The 19726-nt window shown below is 43.5% G+C and overlaps 1 protein-coding gene across 1 annotated transcript in view; it reads right to left on the bottom strand.

Moving 5' to 3' along the window:
• T265_05039 (hypothetical protein) overlaps window positions 1-19726 on the bottom strand; it is a gene marked incomplete at both ends in the record, with an annotated part of 41851 nt that overhangs the window by 17619 nt on the left and 4506 nt on the right. The window contains one exon of the mRNA XM_009169939.1: window positions 4915-5112. Within this exon, the coding sequence (XP_009168203.1) occupies window positions 4915-5077 (163 nt within the window). The remainder of the gene's footprint in view (window positions 1-4914; window positions 5113-19726) is intronic.

Below are 19726 nucleotides of genomic sequence, written 5' to 3' on the forward strand. Positions count from 1 at the left end.
GGGGGGGGGGGGTTGATTAGTCTCGCCTAAAGGTAGTTGGTCTAGCTTTAAATTCTCTGTCACCTAAATAATCAAAAACACGAATGAATTCCCACTAAGGAATAAAATGAATGAGCATGTGTTTCTTTGAATGATTTGCTTTTGTTTACTGGTATCACATTTCATAGATAAATATGCCCATATATATATATATATATATATATATATATATAAAGTTTAACTTGATCTGCCTCTCAAACATATTTTGCAACAAAGTAAACGGGTTTAGCCCTCCCGTTCCTAAGACTTTTTACTTTACCCACTTTGACCCGTACCTAAATTTGTCAAAAGCTGCCAGATTATCGATGTGCTCGGACTTCAGTGCTGGAGCTCAGTTCCCTAAGGTTCAAACCCCTAGAGGAAGGCCAACCGGGAGCATGCCGACGAACAACAGCGAGTCCTCGATACTGTGGTAAATCGTATAAGAAGGCGGTCTAAAGGTATTTTCTTACTTGGTGTTTGATCAAATCGACTGCCAAGCTCGGTGAACAGCCAACTTATCAAATACCAACTAATGCATCCAAGCTACCAATATTTCAACATATCATCAACATTTTCTCCTCGACAGGGGTGTGAAAAAGTGTCATGCAGGCGAACAACAGTTATGGCGATCCACAGTTATGAAAGTGGCGATGCTGCCTGTCCCATAAGAAGGATGGGTTAGAAGAGGTTGGCTAACTGTTTACTGCAGTCCAAATCTTTTTAAACCCAAGGAGTCTATCGCGGATCCGAAGGTACCTTCTGTAAGTAATCGCTTACTGAAGTACACCTTACTTGTTGAGCTCTCTGCCCAGGTGAACCCTCCGCAGCTAAGCAGATGAGGCTGTTGAATTTTTAGTTTAAGGAATGTTACCTCGATTAAACATCAATAAACGCTTCCTCGCTGCTCAAAATTTTAAATCGCAGGGCAGAATAAGAGTCTCCGGACAGAAGCCTTTAGTCTTGTACCGGCTTGTGGGTCAGAACTGAGTCAAAGGCTCAAGGGAGGGTACCTTATAAAACCCCCTACGGCTTGGACAAACAAGAAGCGTCACTTGCCCTTGCAGCTCCTCCCTTCCCCCTCCCAAATTATGTACTCGGGTCAACCCAACTATTGGTCATCCAAACAGTGTCGCTTACCAAAACAAAAATAATCCCTTACTGAAGTCAAAAACTCTTAGCCACTTAGCAGTCTTCAATCATCGTAATTTATTGTCTAATTTGGCTTCAGGGATCGCTTATTGAAAACTTGTTTCTGCTTCCCGTCGACTTACATTTAAGTCTCCGAGAAAAGCATACAAGATTCCGCCGCTTGGGAATATGCAATGGCTCGTGACATCTGCGGCGTTGGAATTACACTCCGCCCCAAGGCTGAAAACATTTTGTGGGAATGGATCCCACCAGACAATCGTCTTTGCGCTGTACGGTTGTCTAGCTCATTCACGATCAATGAAGGTCACTGTGGTAAACGGTATCCTATTTGTTGTATCCGCATACGTCCCGACAGAACGCAGTTTTTAATGTGAAAACGATGAATCCTACGACTGTCTCGGTCAACAAAAGAGTGGACATAGTCATCTCAGAGAGTTGACATGGCCGCCCAGATTAAACACGTTAGGATGGCAGATTTGTAGTCGATACTCAACATACGGATAATTGACAGTGACGTTTTCAGTTGTCCGCTCCTGGCTGGTAAGGAATTTTATCATAAGCCCTCACAATGAGTCACTTGGACGCAACCAATCGCAAGCCAGTCAAGGACTCAGCAGGATCAAATGATCATCATTTACAGATAGGGAGCCTCAACTAACGATTACCGTTCGTTCTGGTTTATGCAACCTGACTGATCATGCCAATATGTTGAGTTGGTTATCTCTTCGCTTTTCCTCAGAATCACGCGTGTCAAAGCAGAGCAGCTTCATTTATCAACTGTAACGAGTTTCCATAGCTCAACAACATAAAACTACAGGAAACGCACAGTCAATGACCCATTGGTAGTTGAAGGGAAGGAAGGAAGTTCTCAGTATTTAGGACTGTCTGTGGAATATTTATACGACGTCGTTGGCAGTAGAGCAGTTTGGAACTGTGGGACCACGTCCGTGTATTCAAAAGGCATGGTGATGAGTAGTCTATGGAGAAAACTGCTGGAGTCGTCCAGTTTGGGGAGGATAAAGCCCGAGGATTTGCTTCCTGACGCCAGCAACTGGTTACCTAACAAAGCCATGTGCTTTTCGCCTCCTTTGGGTCCTTACTGGAACTGTGCGGGCCAATAATGCCCAGACGAACGGAGAATTCAGATTACACACTGATCGGCCATGAATCACATGTGGTTTAAAGATCAGCACATGATTGCCGCATGGAAACTTCCTAGAAAACCATTCTCGTCTGAAATCAGTGAGGTTGATGCTAAGAAATATGATACGAAGCCATATACTGTTATGCGGTTTCACTAGTTTGCATTCCGATTTCTGAGGAAATTAGTAAGCTCTATGCAAAATGTTGCAGCTGGATCGTTATACAGAGGTTAGGTCCATTCGGAATGACGACAGATGTGTTGCCATAAATTGTGTGTGACACAGTATAGTGACATTCATTCGACTTCAAATTAGGAATTACAACTGATGTCGATGATTTCGAGATAAAGAATCTTCTCCTTGAAATTGATGAACGTATCTCAGTATTATCACTCATTTTGCGAAACATACAAAAGACCCGGCCATCTGTGGAAGAACTGCCACAGAGTTTGTGCTCGATTCAAAAGCAGTATCATAAAACTGACAGCCACATGGTTTGGAAGCTAACTGACTGATACAAAGAGCCAGATTCTCAAAAACTATAGACACCAGGATCATTGAATATCAAGTGTCACATTAGTATTCACATTGTTCTCACCTGAACAGTCTAATTCAGAGCCCTGGTATGGTTGTTTCAGTTGGACCGCACCAAGAAGCGATAAGATCCTAGTTTTGCTCTCAGTAAAGTTCGTCAACAATGCACATCGCCGTTCCTGACGGAGTTTGCTGGATGCTCCTGGAATACCAGGCAAATATCAGGTAGATTTGCCCACCGTTGGGCCACATGGTTGATACTCAGGTATTCGCTAATCCACCTAGTAAGTGCATTTTTTGTCGTCTATCCGATCCACCTGTCAGGATTTACAGGTCACCTAGCACCAAGAGAGACTGAAAACTGCAGGGCTTTCTACCTAGTGTGGAGTCTGTAGAAGTTGCCTTTATACCATTGACGAGTGAACAGCTCTCCTTCTGATCTGGTGCAAATTGTTGGTAACCTACAGGCTCAAATTTTGCTCTTATAGTACTTTCCTTGGAAGGAAGACACAACCGTTCAAACAAGAAGTGAATACACAACCTGCTAATACCGTCACCGCCTACAACTAAGCAAAAGCGCCTGTGGGCTACGAGCGTCCATCCTACTACCTAACGGGGAAGTCCTGACAGGAGGACCCATCAGTCAACATAACCAACTAGGACAGTTGGTTTCTGAACCATGGGCACTTATCGTAAAGTTGTTGAAAACTGTTCCACAACCCACGACCGGTTTCCTCTTCTTGCGGCTCGTCAGGTAAGTGCAGTACCCGAGTTTTTGTCAAGCTTATGTTCTAATTGAACCCCGACCGAACGGATTTCGACAGCTACTCTCATTTGCGCACAAGCTTAGTTTTGACAGGGGACTCAAATCAATCTATTTGAATCTCTCGCTTCTGAAACAGGAGGCGGTCTGGTACACCCAGACCATCGTAAACGAAAGATCCAGCTGGATTCACTTAGGACGTTTAGCGTACTTTCGATCGTGGCTTTCGGCGTCACGACACAGCACGAAAGTGTGAATACGTTTGTGCGTTCCGATATGATGATTTGGGAGGCCCGGCTCGCGCTGTTGGAGTGGCGATAAAATGTCCACCAGTACGACAGATATTGTGGATTCGACTGCTGACAGATTCAAGGGCACACACTACTGATTATCTCTAATAAGAGCGAACCTCGAATCCGATGTTTGCGTACTTATAAGAATACTTGCCTGTAATGCTAGAGGTGGATGAAGACCGCGAAATTGGAAACAGACGCTCGCCACTATCACATGACCTGTTTAACTAACTCTGCGGCAGCCAGACTACCTTGTCTAATATAGTATGTGCGTGCGACTGTTAAAGTTATTTATGCAAAATGACGCGTTCCTGAGTTCACCACTTTCAATATTCGAAACACTAATGCAGATTGGTTTGTGGTGTAGCGCGCTCAGAATTCATGGATTCTAATCCGAGTCTCATTATCGTTTCGGTAATGACTGATCCAGGTGATCATGACGAATCAGCAAAAAGCACGTGACTGTATCGTCAGTGCGACTGCCTTTACTGTTCACACAACCCAGTATAGCAATATAGGGCTAAGCTAATGTGTGGTATTTTGGAGTGGACAGGCCCAGAACCCAGTAAGTTCGACCTCATTCCACAGATTGATGGAGTCTTACTTCTGAGAACAGTCCAGTACAGTTTGGGAGGAAATTTTTCGAAGAAATACGTCTAAAATTAAAATCTGCGTTATCTTTTTTTCCGCTGGTCTTCATGTATCAGTTGGTTTTTACCAAGCACAATGAGTGATTGACAGTTACCCTGGTTTACGTGCAAATGCTCAGTTTGTACCAAGTTTCAACTCGACAGAACCTCCTTCTCCTATCACATTACCCCTCTGCAAGAGATTACATGAATACACGAAGAAGGGGTAATCCCCTCTGGAGGTGCCTTCTCTTGTGAACAATCCTTATTTCTAATGACTAAGCGCTGATTTCGAGAGCAAACTATACCGTCTACAGAACAACCAAATTAAAGTTCAAGCTTAGAGAAAGAAAGGCGCAAATATGTTGCACTTTAAAGCTCACTTCCAGCACAGATCACCTCACCACGCCGCCAAGGTCCGTCCGTAATTCCTGTGCCAAAACTATGAGTCTGACGATGTTGATAAGCTGGCGGTGCCGTGAGAAGACTTGTTGGTCGCCCAAGACCAACAACTTGGTTTTGTTGTCTGTGCTGACCCGTCTCCATAGTGAACTTGTTCCAGTCCGTGCAATGTGCTATACCTGTGGGGGGATGAAAAAACCAAATGTTGGAGAATCGCAGAAACGGGTAATCATCTCGACAGAAACATTGGTTTTTATCTATTCGGTGTTTTTTCTCTCATCAAGTTTGAGATCGTTAACAAAGTCATTAATGCGTGTACTACGGGATATTACTTGCATAAGAATGTTGTACTGATGGATCTAGTACTGATCTAGGTTTTAGCGAGTAAGGCCGTGAAATTCAGTGTGGAAAAGTCTTGGAGAACTGGGACAGTTTTTTCTATAATATACCGAGATTCTGTAGATAGACCATCTCTGAGTAAAGGTATGAAGAACAATATCAAGCCACGGGTGCCTGGCCAGTGGAATACCCCAATGTGAGCAGTACTCCAGCCCCGAAATCGCTCTGACCACAAAATGCCTAGCCGTGTTTATGACGACTCCCTCAACCAGCCGGTTTAACAGGAACAACGAGGAGTGGTCAGCACTTATTATAGGGGCGATTTTGATAAAATTCATTCATTACCAAAAGCCACGGCACAAGTTTGCAGCAAACGTCACCAAACAGGGACATACTCTCTAAGTAGAGCGGTCTTCAAGTAGACAGACAGCCAGTGGACAAGAACCAAAGTGACTGACAGATTGATAGAAAAAAATTGATGTTCTTGACAATGAATAAGTAAAACGTTCAACACGGTTGTTGGCTCATCAGTTGGTCCGTTCTAAAGTTTACTTACCTGGCTTTAGTATCAACACGGACCGATTTCTATAGTGCCATTTCAGTCTGTATATGAAGTGAATGACATACTAATTCGACTCACTGGCGTACCAAATTGGTTTTCATAGGGGACTCACCTGGAACCCAGCTGAATAGCTCGTTTATGATACTCTGAGCAACTGAATTCACTGCACTAGGCCGCCTCATTTTCACTTAGTTTGACATTCTAGATATCGCGGTACATTCGTTGGACTGTTAGACTACTCACAAAGTTGCCGAAGACTTTGCAAAAGCCCACGACCGATTGCACCCTTCTTCGGGCGTATCAGGCAGGCGCAATCCCCGAGTTTCCGTCAACCTCATGTTTTACTTGAACCCAAGGCCTAGTGCGCTTTATCAGTAACGTTAATCGTTTGAAAACAATTTGTAGAAGCGTAAAGTGAAGGACTATTCGGAGGTCTCCTCAAAGTAATCATCATCTGTATATAGAAGGATACTACCAGATTTTGTCCGGCCTTTTGTCATCCGACCTTCCATCAGCGTATCCTTTTGGGTGGATGGAGTTCGCAAAAATTTAGAAGATATTCTGAGGAGAGTGGCAAGCGAATAGTGTGCAGACAGAATTGACTATCGGAGTGCTTGCAAAAGCAAAGCCCGTTTCCTAGAGCCATCCACTGATGTGCAGTAATCCAACACACTGCCCAAGAAACTTTAGTCTGGAATACTTAGCTTCGAGTCCCTGTATAAGCACCTTGTAATTGTTCCCGGTCTTGAGAATCGTGTGAACATGTTTCGTCCGTAGAAAATTTAGAGACACTCCCTAACGGTATATTGAGAGTTTATTGTTGTTCATTTCTTCGGGTGGGCATATTCTGTCCACGCAACAGATCGTAATTATATCCTCAGGCATCTACCAAAAGATGTATGGAAACAAGCGTACCAGAGCATGTTGAACCAGTCCTGTGCTCAACTAATCTGTTAATCCCATGCAAATGCTGCTTAAAGATATAACCTGAGGATCAGTTACGTCAAGGAAGTACGTTTTGTTTGACGACAAGACTCTATCGAATCAAGATCCAGGCATCTTCATGGTACAGAGGTAAAAACGTGCTACTTTGTAAGAGTGAGCTTTCCGAAAATAATTTTTCTAACCAATAGCCGGAATGTATTTGGTGTGATGAAACAAAACGCAGTGGTTTGTACAGTCTACGAGGAATCACCAACGTATCGCAACATCTGGACCTGTTGTCTAGGTTCCAGTTTCCCGTAATCCACTTGACTTCTCTGTCATAACAGGAAGTCATGTCGGTTCAAGTAGACAGTATTAGAATCACGTGATCACGTGTTGTGCATATAAACATATGACCGTGTCTAACTAGCTGACGAACCATATTGACTTTCGACTTCCCGATGGAACGAGTCTTTTCAGACTTAGATGTACTTGGTATTATTATTATCATCACCATCGACAGCATAACATCAATGTTCGACATTGATGCTTCACTGCCATACAGTCATGATTTTCTTGTAAGAATAAAAGTGGATGTTGAAGGGACTTCATAATACCGCGATCCTTCAGAGACTCCTACATCTCCAGGCACTGCACTGATGCTTCACTGCCATGCAGTCATGATTTGCTTGTAGGGATAAAAGTGGATGGTGAAGGGACTTCATAATACCACGACCCTTCAGAGACTCCTACATCTCCAGGCACTCATTCAGACAAACTGTATGAAAGACTCATAGCTACACTGATTCCTGCACATCCTACCGAAGCTGCTTTTGCATTGCCAGAGGTTCGCAGTCGGAAACGAGTGGAGAGTGACTGTGCAATTAGCTCGGTGAAAGTGCTTGGATCTTGCGTTTTTGTTTCCGATATGCAACACACCAATATCGAGCGAAAAATAGCAGTCTGTTGTTCCGCTTGGTATAGAGACCGGTCTTCGAGATTTGAAGACTGATTTCCAAAAACCTGAAGTTGTCAACAACGGCTAACGTGCAGATGTTGCGGCCGGGACAAACGAGGTTGTCAGTCTCAACGGGGGAGCCTACCGAGAGGGAGCTATTAATTGAGTACGGAGGGGGGAGAGAAAGTATATGAAAGGGAAAGAAAAGCATTAGTCTGTTTTCGCTTACCCGTCCTGCTGTATTCAGCAAGTAAGGCTCCCGTCTGATTACACTGCCTATGTGGTGTGGCAATAAGTTTAGTTGTATATATCACGTGGGCTGGGATACTGTGAAGTTGACCATACCTAGACAGGAGGACGATTAGGGCCCTCAACCAAAGCCCTTGGCTTAAAAGGTTGACCGCAAGGTAGCGGCATTTGACGGAAAAACCAGTACACTACCATCTTAAATGACGATACATCAAGCAAGATCCAACTCAAAACGAAGAAACAGGAATCTGTGTTGGTCGGAATCATTCTCGTTTATCAGCCTAGTATAAGGGACTCCGAGATTGTCGCACGGACACTCACTAGTATAGCTCAGTTAGTTATGGACGCACACAAACCGTCAGAGAGCACGGTGACAGTTCGTCTGCTCGTTCAATTTTTTCTGCTAACACAGACAAGCAAGTCATTCGGTTCTTAGAAGAAAGTTTGGGAGGCACCCGATTACCCGTAAAATAAACGGAATAATCGATTTCATCCTGAACATGCCGCATTAAAAATACACTGCTGGATACCGCCATGTAATCACTCATTGATATTGCGGTTGCGTAAGTGGCCTGCTCCGTGGCCTTCGGTTGGCAAATTTGTACCGAAATCAAAAAGTCCAGATGGTTTAAGAATTACTTTCCAAACTGAATCAGCTCACGAGCGGGCAACAGTACAATGTACGACCCGACATGAAACTTCTTCAGTAGTGCGGAACATTCACTACACATGCCAGCTCAACCGTGTGTTCGGTGCAGATTTTTAGTGTTATGGACTCAATACTGAATGACTGAGAACGAAAACTGATACCACCTTGCTTGCTGGTAACCAAAGCTTCCAAAGGGAGCGAGTAAAGTAACACATATGGTGGAATATCTTCCCCCAGAATAAGCGTCTCCCATTCCTCAATTACTCCCTTGGGGAAACGGTCCAATTTTCAACCGAACAGTACGATGAAGTTCGAAATGTGATGATGAGCCTTCTTTGGAGAAGATGTTGCCTTGATGACGGGAGAGCGAGGTGCTTGTCTATTTCTGTCACATCGGAATCGTGTACTATATGGTGAATCCGGAAATGGGATTTAAAAGCTTGTGAGGTTATCATGTGGTATCCAACTCCAGATGGCATGATTGCTGCTGTCTTCGTCTCAGCAGGCGGAGTGTTGTCCTTGACGAGCAACTGGGGTGGGAGCTGTCGGGAACCGAAGTTGGTTTACAGAATGCTCCAACGCCAGCCCACGGCTCAGAGTCATGTGTGAACCTAGCACTATGTGTGGCCGTCTTCCTAAGGGAGTTCCAATGCGTAAAAAGGCTAATAATTCGTAAAACAGAAGGGGTTTCCCTCTAAGTTGAACGATACATTGACATTTCAGTATATCTCATCGGCAACACTAAGTTGTTTGACTGGTGTGATGAATCCATGTGGATGACCACATAAATCGATGGCCTCGTTGGACGTTCGTTCTTCTGGTATTAATCAGCCAAGGGAAGCAAATATAACGACACCTGTGGTGAACATGTAGTAAGATCGATACGCATGAGATCTGTCGTCAGAAAAACAACAAGGAATCGATGGTAAAATCGATGATCATTGAGGCTTGTGTGCATGTCTTCGCAAGGATTTAGTTCGCATTTCAGAGTACAAAATAGGCCAAGAAAATGCTCGAATGTGAAGCCTTCGTTGACTGAACTAACACAAAACGAAGTCTATCACGCCTATTACAAATCATCCTTCCAGTTCGTTGGATTTTTTTGCCGAAATTCAATGTCCCGATAGGTGTCGATGCTCAAAACACATAGAAAGTAAATAACGCATGTACCATGAATTTCCTCAAACGAAACCCTTCTTGAAAACCGCGGAAGCCATTCATACATCAAAACCATTTTCTTTTCAGGGGCATCACTCTATAATTCGACACTGGTCTGCATAAATTAAGCCTGCTCATTTCCTACCGAGGCTATCTTGGGTTTAGCCTCATTCCACTGTGCCCCATCAGTGCTTATGATCATAAGACATAAAACAGACACCGTGCGATATGGGAATTAGATTTCAATTTGTCTTTTGTGAAAGTCATGATAAAAATTATCGCGTCAACCCATTAACTGAAATCCCACCTAGTTCCGCTGCTGAAAAGAGGTGATCGCATTACTTGGCAGTCAGCACTGAAACAGGTATATTCTGTTACCTTGAGTATACTCCTTTAACGGTTTTTATGTATAGATAAAAAAGACAATTGTTCAGCTGTATTGCCCTTCCGATACCTGGCTGCCATTCCACCCGAAGGAAGCACGAGGGCAGTGAAACTAGCCGAGATCTCAGAAAATATGTTGAGTTGGTGATTATAATCGCGACTCTCACAAAGGACAATTTTGCAAACCCAATTCCATATCCCACGATGTCTGTTTTGTGCCGTATGATGGTAGGAACCTATGGAGCACAGTGCAGTCAGCCAGACTGAGAGTAAACGCAAGCTAAACTCAATAGGAACGGTACTTCTATTTACGCCGTAAAGTTTTAAGTTCAAAATGACAAGAGGACATCAGGATTTCCGTTGGGTACCCAGTTAAGCAGGAAATTCGGGCACAAAATTGCAACCCGTCCCTTCAGCCACCAAGAATGAGAGAAGTGCAAATTGGACGGAGATCAGTACAGGGTGAGATCAAAATCGCCTGAGCGGACGAGGCTGTTACTTTAGAGCGATGACCTCCAAATATCTGGCAATTCTCATGCACCCCCCCCCCACAGTAATGTGTGGTGGCGGTTAGATTGAAATAACATGCTACAAAAGAGAACATTTTTCATCAATGGGTAACACGGAAAATCAGTGATGTGTCTATAAGTTTGTACGTACTCCATATTCTGCACACTACGAGCTCCCAACCCAATGTATCCTGCTGCTTACTGGGAGCTTACTAAACCACTGAATCATGAATCGTTGGTTAGTTGTCCTTTGAGAGGAACTGCATCTNTATATATATCGTCACTTGAGAAGTCAGTGGATTTAGATCGTTCTTAATGAATTATGTGATTGAATGATGAGTGATACAAGTAGATTTAACTGCTGTTCAGTTGTACTTGTCTGAATCTCAAGGCCGTGGTAGCGCTTAGTTTGAAATCGCTCCAGGACTTGAGTACTACAAGTAAACCAAAGCGGTTGCCCACTCTTCTCTAACGTTTTAGTACTGGTTGAGTTTGCTTCTCAAGCCGAAATCTCCAAAAACAATGCCTTAATATGTCTTAGCCACTGGAACACTGAAAACGGCTTGAAGCGCATAGTTAAGAATGCGCTCCTTTGATGGAAGTTCGATGAGTGCGAATAAGTCTCATCATTAGCGAAATACGCTCGTTTGCAAACAAATTTGGTTTTGCAAGAAACCTGAAACCCAGCTGAATCTCTTGTTTGTTATTTTTTCAGGTAACTGAACGTGCTTCATCAGGCCGCCTCATGTTTCAGTCGCTACGATATTCGAGATATCGCGATGCCCTACTCATAAGGTTGCTGAAAATTCTTTGCCTCATTATTGTCTAGCCATGATGAGACATGAGTGAAATGTGGAAAGATGTGTTGAAATTCTGTTACATTTGCACAAGACAACAATAAGAAATATGATCTGCAATAAACTGACCATGTGGTTGCCATTTTTAATCAGTAAGTATTGCATCTAACTTGACAGCATGGTGGTCCTCCCATTCGTTTGTTAGATCCACTTGTGTGCTTATTGATCTCCACCCAATTAGCGCCGCCTTAGCCTCCGTACCTACCGTTCACTTTGCCAAGAGACCACCCCGTCCCACAGTAATAAGCTCCTGTGTGTGGGTGTGTGTTTAGATGTGTACTACTGAACCTATTTTTCAATCCATGCTCCGTATACTGGTCTTGCTCTGGTTTGTCCTGTCGTGACGCATGCGTGATTGCATAGCCACCCATAATCACGAAACCAGAGCAGCCCACATCACTGAGCCAGTATTCCTCTTCCCGTGACCTGTTGGGTGGAATTTGGCCCTGCCTTGTGCAGATCACTGATAGACTTGCATACATTTTGACCCCACAAAGTGGGGAATTGAGAATTGTTCTACACTTCTGTTCAATTTTGTGCAGATAACCACAGCGCGAGGAAATTGAACCAGAGAAAGAGAGAACTGGAGCGACCAATGCTAAAGTCGTCAACGTGCCTAATGTCAACATGGATCATGTGCAGATATGTAGCTGCCAATTCAACCTCTAGCAAAAACAAAAGACTACCCAGCGACATCCCAACCCAGGTTACACAGACGACACACCAACATGTCTTCAAATCGTGCTCCTCTAGCATCATAGTCGACCCAGTTTGCTAGCCGTTTGAGGGACAATTTAAAATAGGTTTTCACAAGCAGACAGGCAGCAAAACTGTTCCTTTTTGGCCGTTTTCCCCAAATTAACCATGAGATTCCCTGTGAAGAGAACGACGAAAGCAGAAGGCCATTTATACTTCAGGGCCAAATTGTGTATCTGTCTTCTAGGAGTGATCGCCACTTGAAGATCCTACTTCTATGAGTATTGCTTGCCTTCGGACCTCAAAAATTGCGCCTGTACTTACATCTTTCTACAGTTAACGCCTACTTACAGGACAGCCTTGCTAGAATTTCTTGCAAAGTAAGCTTGTCGTTTGAAATGGAGGCTATTGGTTCACCATTCCATGTGTGGTGCCGTCTTCAGCATAACAAGGATTCAATTTGCTACGAGTTGTCATAGCAACCGAGAAACTGATTTGCGCAGAATGACATTCATGTGTTCTCTGGCAGCAGCGGATATACAGACAATAGGCAGCGTGGTTTTACCCAAAATTTTTGAAGCAGATAAGGATACTCTAGTTCTCATTGTGCCATTGAATATAAATTTCGAAGACACTGCGCTTGCAGCAGCGGATATACAGACAATAGCCAGCGTGGTGTTACCCAAAATTTTTGAAGGAGATAAGGATAGTCTAGTTCTCATTGCGCCATTGAATATAAATTTCGAAGACACTGCAAGCAAAGTACATGTGATCAACATACGTCAATCATTTAGTTCCTACCCCTTTTGCACATTTGTTCTCGTCTTGCTGGTGTTTACTCGATCGCCATATCAATAATAAACGTGCAGATGTTTTTCTTTTTTCGAGTCATCAGAATGAAGCAAAACCGAAAAAAGAACACGGGGTTCCGAGGGAATTAGTCTGGAATAGACTCAAGAGCTACGCTTTTTCGCCTTGGCTTCCTTTGGTGAACGGTGTATCTGGAAGGTCGCAACAGCATTTAAGAAGCCTGGTAAAAACCGCAGTAAAGCGTGCACTCATAGATGAAATACCTTAGTTTAGATATACGGTAATTTCCTACTGGTCAGACTATCTAAATGAAGTGATCAAAATCGGTCTCGCTTGGGAAAGACCAAACCATGGAAAAGTGCCTGAGGAGATCGGTCAGGAGAGCTTAAATTCGATAGGGACACTAATTGTCCCAAGCAAATTGTGAGCGTTATTCAAACTTTGAGGGAATCGAGGAAGGATACTTTATGCAGTGCCTAACAGTCCCTCATAGAATTGTTTGGCAGAGTGTGACACTGAGGAAATGTGATCCAGTCATAGAACCATCTTGTCTCAGGCTATCCGATGGAGATCGATAAGAATTCAAAACAATGAGTCATGCTGCCCGTAGGAAATCGTCCAACCATGTATGCGATAAACAAAGTTGTGCGATTTGGGTGTGACTCACCGGAGAAAAATGACAGGCAAGTGACCCAAATTTATGCACCCACCTTTCAAATTAAATAAATAATCAGCAGCAAGACAATAGCCAGTGTCAGTTAAATGGTCACAGTTTTGCATGTGTGAAAGGACACAGACTACTGGGCATCAGTTCCCGCTGCGCTACCATTGGTGATTCATGAGACAAAACGCCCGAAGTAATAGATCAATATGACAATCACCTAGTTGTTAAAACAACGGTGGTACCTGTTCAGAATATAGTTTTCCATTAAATACACTGATTCTTATAAGCTGTTCCATTTGGTTTGACAACTCGGACGGCCACATAAACCACCAAATCAAAGTTGGAAACCCGACTATTTTGAGCATAACAGCAGAGAGGTCGCATCATTAGCTTTTTCCGAAACTTAGGTTTAGACTGAGGCATCCCTAAAGCCATCGCATTTATCTGTTTAAAATATCATGGGTTTTATCCTAGGTATTTTCAGATGTCATTTTGTGTCACGTAATCTACCATAAACCTCCGTTGCAGGTGTGTGAACAGTTGTCCCACTACCACCAGCTGTAGTGACTGCAGATTCTGCCCGTCACTACCATTTTACTTATAATTAGTTGTAGGGTTTCTATTACTTGCATCCAAATGACGCTTACTGTCCTGACGAATCCAAACTAAACAAGAAAAATAGTGGGCTTTAGCTTCACTTTTACTAGAGGTCATCGACAAAGAATATCCTTTGTTGTGCCAGGATTTGAACCCTGGATTTTTTACATATGAGTCAATATATCACTACTAATCCAACAACATGTCCAGCCTATGCCTGAATTATTATCACTGGACGGGCAAGCGTGTCCACACCTCACCATTATGATTGGTTTGCTCAACGCCTCGAATGAGGATCCAAGAACTGTCCTGATTTCGTCGACCAATGGATTCGCTTGTCAAGACATCCTTCAAGTGGCACCATGGAAGCCCGAAGCCTACTTTCACAGTCATTCGATTGCTCCGTCTCTCCTCAGAATTATACTCTTTGTCTCTTCTGTGAAAGACAAGCAGTTCAATGAAGAAGTCGTCACTAAAAACATTCTATTTCATGTCAGGAAATGAACGGAAAATGAAATGCACTCATCCACAAACAAGCCATTATTTGATGTCTTTCGGGTAATGTGCTAATAGACTGTTCTTACGAGAGTGGTATGAAATCAGATTCTAAAAATAAGACAATCATCCACAGCTAATCAAAATTTGTTCGTCAAGATTCGGGCGTCTCTCACACTACCTTACCAGTGTAACGGTGGATACTACTGATGAGGCATGCTAGTAGTGTCTTCTCGTAGATCCGCTTCGCGTTTCTTGAAAAGTGAGATCTATTACGGAATTTGTGGAGTCACTTTGTAGTATTTACTTGCTTTTGAGCAAAAGTCAACGAATATCCAGCAAGACGTGTTCAGCAAGACGTGTTCAACAAGATGATGGATATTCAGTTTTGTAAACAAGATGCATATGACAGATTCGCTCCTCTGTCCAATAGTCTGTGACTGTTCAGTTGTGTTTCTCTAACAAACAACTCCGCAACGAAGGCCTTCTTCCTTTCACTGGTAGGTCCGCAAAGGACAGGCCGTTCATTTGGCTAAACTAGGTCAGTTACTGGGTCGTCATTCAATGCCTTGGCCAAAACATTCACACCGGGCAAGAGTGAAACACGCTTGTCTGTTCAGAGGTGGTAGTTTGGATGCGCCCAATCCCCGAGGGTGGGATAGTGAAAGCATGCTAGTTCCGCTACTGCGAACGACCATATTGAAAGCTGCATGGTGTAGGTGGAGACACTGGATCGTTGCTAAAAACTCTTCGACAGCCCATGACCGGTTTCACCTTTCTTGTGGCTGGCTCATCAGTCAGAGGCACTCGCCAAGTTCTCGTCATCCTTCTGTTCTACTCGCATCCAAACTTGCCAGCTATCTATCACACTACCTTACCAGTGTAACGGTGGATACTACTGATGAGGCATGCTAGTAGTGTCTTCTCGTAGATCCGCTTCGCGTTTCTTGAAAAGTGAGATCTATTACGGAATTTGTGGAGTCACTTTGTAGTATTTACTTGCTTTTGAGCAAAAGTCAACGAATATCCAGCAAGACGTGTTCAACAAGATGATGGATATTCAGTTTTGTAAACAAGATGCATATGACAGATTCGCTCCTCTGTCCAATAGTCTGTGACTGTTCAGTTGTGTTTCTCTAACAAACAACTCCGCAACGAAGGCCTTCTTCCTTTCACTGGTAGGTCCGCAAAGGACAGGCCGTTCATTTGGCTAAACTAGGTCAGTTACTGGGTCGTCATTCAATGCCTTGGCCAAAACATTCACACCGGGCAAGAGTGAAACACGCTTGTCTGTTCAGAGGTGGTAGTTTGGATGCGCCCAATCCCCGAGGGTGGGATAGTGAAAGCATGCTAGTTCCGCTACTGCGAACGACCATATTGAAAGCTGCATGGTGTAGGTGGAGACACTGGATCGTTGCTAAAAACTCTTCGACAGCCCATGACCGGTTTCACCTTTCTTGTGGCTGGCTCATCAGTCAGAGGCACTCGCCAAGTTCTCGTCATCCTTCTGTTCTACTCGCATCCAAACTTGACAGCTATCGAAAAATAGTGTCATTTTTACACGAATTTTGTTTGAACAGAAGATTTAATGATTCAAGCTGAAGCACACGGTCACAAACGAGAGGTTTAGCTGGATACAGATGAGTGTCCAGCAGATCTGGGCATTTGTGGAACGTCACTAGTTGTGGACACGGTAAACTTTCAAATTCTAGTTTTGCTGTAATGGTTCACCCAGCGGAAATCATTGCAGACTTCCCCTTCCACGAACTGGGCCCAATTTCCAGTCGAGACACTCTTCGATTGGTTACCGCCCCCGTTCGTTCTGCAGGCATGTCGCTTCATCAATGACATGTAGAAGTAATAAACCTCTAAGTTTCAGATAAAACAGTGTCAAAAATGATCATCGTTCAATTATATAAATCTTACCCCAACTTATTTCATCACGGGTTTCTGTAAATTCACATAGATGCCTCTGACGACTTCAGAAAAGAACGTTTAAGTGAATATATTACATAACTCAGCGGATTCACAACAGTGTTGTGGGCGTTCTCGAATTTCCCCTAATGGTTTTTATTTATCATCGTAACATATATCGTTAAGCTGCACGTTCCGAGATGGCTCAGTGGTTAAGAAACCAAGAGAATAAGACAAAAAGTTGACTATTTAAACGCATGGAAAGTATCCATAGACTGCGTAACCTAGTTTTCTGTTCAGTGTCCTTTTTTTCAGCTCGTACTCTCAGAAAACCCTGTGACGAAGGCCATCCTCCTTGCGTATGAGAGCCTTTTTGTAGAATTGACGTAACGAATGTAAGGTTGCCTTCCTTAAACGATCGTCCTCGCTTTAAAATCTTCTTTCAAAGATCGGTTGACTCCCATCGTTATTCTCCCAATTTCATTTATCTGGAACGCTTCATTTTGACTACAGTGTCCCATACTCCTGTGGACTAACCACCCAGACAACTTTTGACATGTGTATGTAGAAGATTGCTAACATCGGTAACACCGACAGCAGGATTCCTAGGTTTTTGTTAATGTTAGTCCCCCTTGGTCCTAACATGGAAGCGCAGTTTTTTTTGATAAGTTGCTTGCGTAGTAAACTGGCGTGGATGGGAGAATAGGATGCATTTAAGTGAATCTCTAGTGAGATGTGTTTATCAGCTGGTATATTTAGTTCGGTGCGAAGGCTTCCCAAGGGTTGATTCTTGCCGAAGTTAAGGAGATCATACTATTGTTTCATTATACAGGGGGAGTTTATTTACCCTTTCCAAACGATTTACTCATACACTTCATTATAACCATCGAAACTAGCCTGAGTATAGCAGATATCAGGATGGTCGGAAAGTAGGGATCGGAAAAGAAAAGAAATAGTCCACCTAAAAGCGAAGGTGTGGTTAGAACCTCTTGTCCCTTCCCCCAGGTCTATTCACAACACACAAGGTTTGGATCACATACATCAGCTGTTTTTGGTTATGGCCAGGTGAGACGCTGAAGAATCGAGTAAGCAACCAGTCCACTCCTAACTGCCGGGTCTTTCAAAAACAGATCTGAATAGCTTTGAAAGATGGTTAAGTACCAAGCACAGAAGTAGGTCGTCAAATACTAGCGAAGAGCATTTGTTTAACTGGGCTAGCGTTTGTTTGGCTTTGCAGCACGGTTGTACATAACAATGATTTCGTCAAAACCATCTTCTGAAAGCGCGGTTAGCATTTGGCGTCAGCTAGAATGAACGCAATTTTCAGGAACACTAAATAGGGTAACTATAACCCGTAATGTGCTACTCATAAGGTTGCTGAAAATTCTTCGACATCGTACAACATGTTTCGCCTATCTTGGATCTAATTAGGTAGGCGCAGTCTCCGAGTTTCCGTCAACTTTATGTTCTACTTGAACGCGGATTGCTGTACTAGGTACAGCACATTCAGTTGCTTGAAGACATCATAAGCGGGAGATTCAGCTGGGTTCCAGACGGGTCTCCCGCAAAACCAAACTGGTTTGCAAATGAGTGTATTTCGCTAGTCACTGTAACCGGTTATCATCGCTCCGTAGACTAATTTCTGATTCGTTTCTGTATGTGGTTTCAAGCTGTGGATGACACCCGAGAGAATAAAAACAAGCCTGTATTTACCAACTCATTTTGTAGTACCATTGGTCTGTCATCCTAACTGAAATTTGCCGCATACGTTTGTGACCAACAGCTATTCTTCTTTCCTTTCACTTACGTGAGAGCGTACTGAGATTTTCGATCCCATATCAGTACCGCTCCGTGAAAGAGCGAGGATGAGCAGAAAGCTGCTGCAACTAACTAGGAGCATACAAAACTGTTTCCTTTTGTCATCCTGTCCTAAAGTTTAGAAGCACACCTTGAACCAATAAAGACATCCTCTGATACATGTGGTCCATCGATCGCCCATAGAAAGGAAAAGAGTCGCTGCACTGTGCTGATCTAAACTAATCACACTGATAAGTTTTGGTGCATACTAGACAATTAAGGAATGTGAAATGTTAAGCTTGAGAAGTGCGGGAACCTGTTCGAGGATTGTGAATTATCTGCAAACAGCTATGGGAATGCCCATTAGTGTATTTTGCCCATTAGCTTCAAGAACTCATTCCGCGTCGAATCGACTGACTTTCGATGTGAATTGAAGGTTCTCTGAGGTCAGTTATTACAATTTTTTTGGAATAAATGGCCCAGAAGGAGAGGACTCTTCCTTTTGTTAAGTTCTCTTCCAGAATGAGGTTAAGTTAACTATGATCAACCAGGCATGCTCGTGTGGCGTCTCGGTTGAAGTATTTCCGTTTATGAAGGACTTCTCTTCAAGAGATTATCTATTAGTATCAGTGACTTAAATCTGGGAGTGTCAGAGAGAGGCGGTTTAGCAGAATAATAGCCAAACGCGTTAGAAGCGGGTCACACTCAAGTTCTGGACATTATTTCACACTAAAATTCATTTTCTTAGCTCGCAGTCAGGTTGAATGGGGCTGTACAATTGAAGCTCACGGTTTGACAACAAAGATTACAAAGTTAATTCCAACATAAAGGCATAATAGAGTAACCAATGAACATCACCATCATCATCAAAGACAGCAATATCAGTGTTGACACCACTGCCGTACAAACATAACGTTCATCTATTAATATTTAATGTCTTAGAGTGAAAGGGAGAGAAAAAACGTGGGTGAGGGGGGGGGACATGGTGCTGGATTATGTCAAGCGTTCTGAGGTGCGTATACCTCCAACCGCTCAGTCGGACAATCTGCGCGAACGCCGCTGACATCGATTAGTTGGCATTTCTTGCAGTGTCTCCACCAAAGTACGGGCGGAATCACGGGCACCCCATTCTGGAGGGAGCTGTCTCCACCAAAGTACAGGCCGAATCACGGGCACCCCATTCTGGAGGGAGCACAACACCAACAACACCCAAACTCTTCGTGATCTCTTT

Source organism: Opisthorchis viverrini (genome assembly GCF_000715545.1).
Source record: "Opisthorchis viverrini unplaced genomic scaffold opera_v5_91, whole genome shotgun sequence".
Classification (NCBI taxonomy): Eukaryota; Metazoa; Platyhelminthes; class Trematoda; order Opisthorchiida; family Opisthorchiidae; genus Opisthorchis; species Opisthorchis viverrini.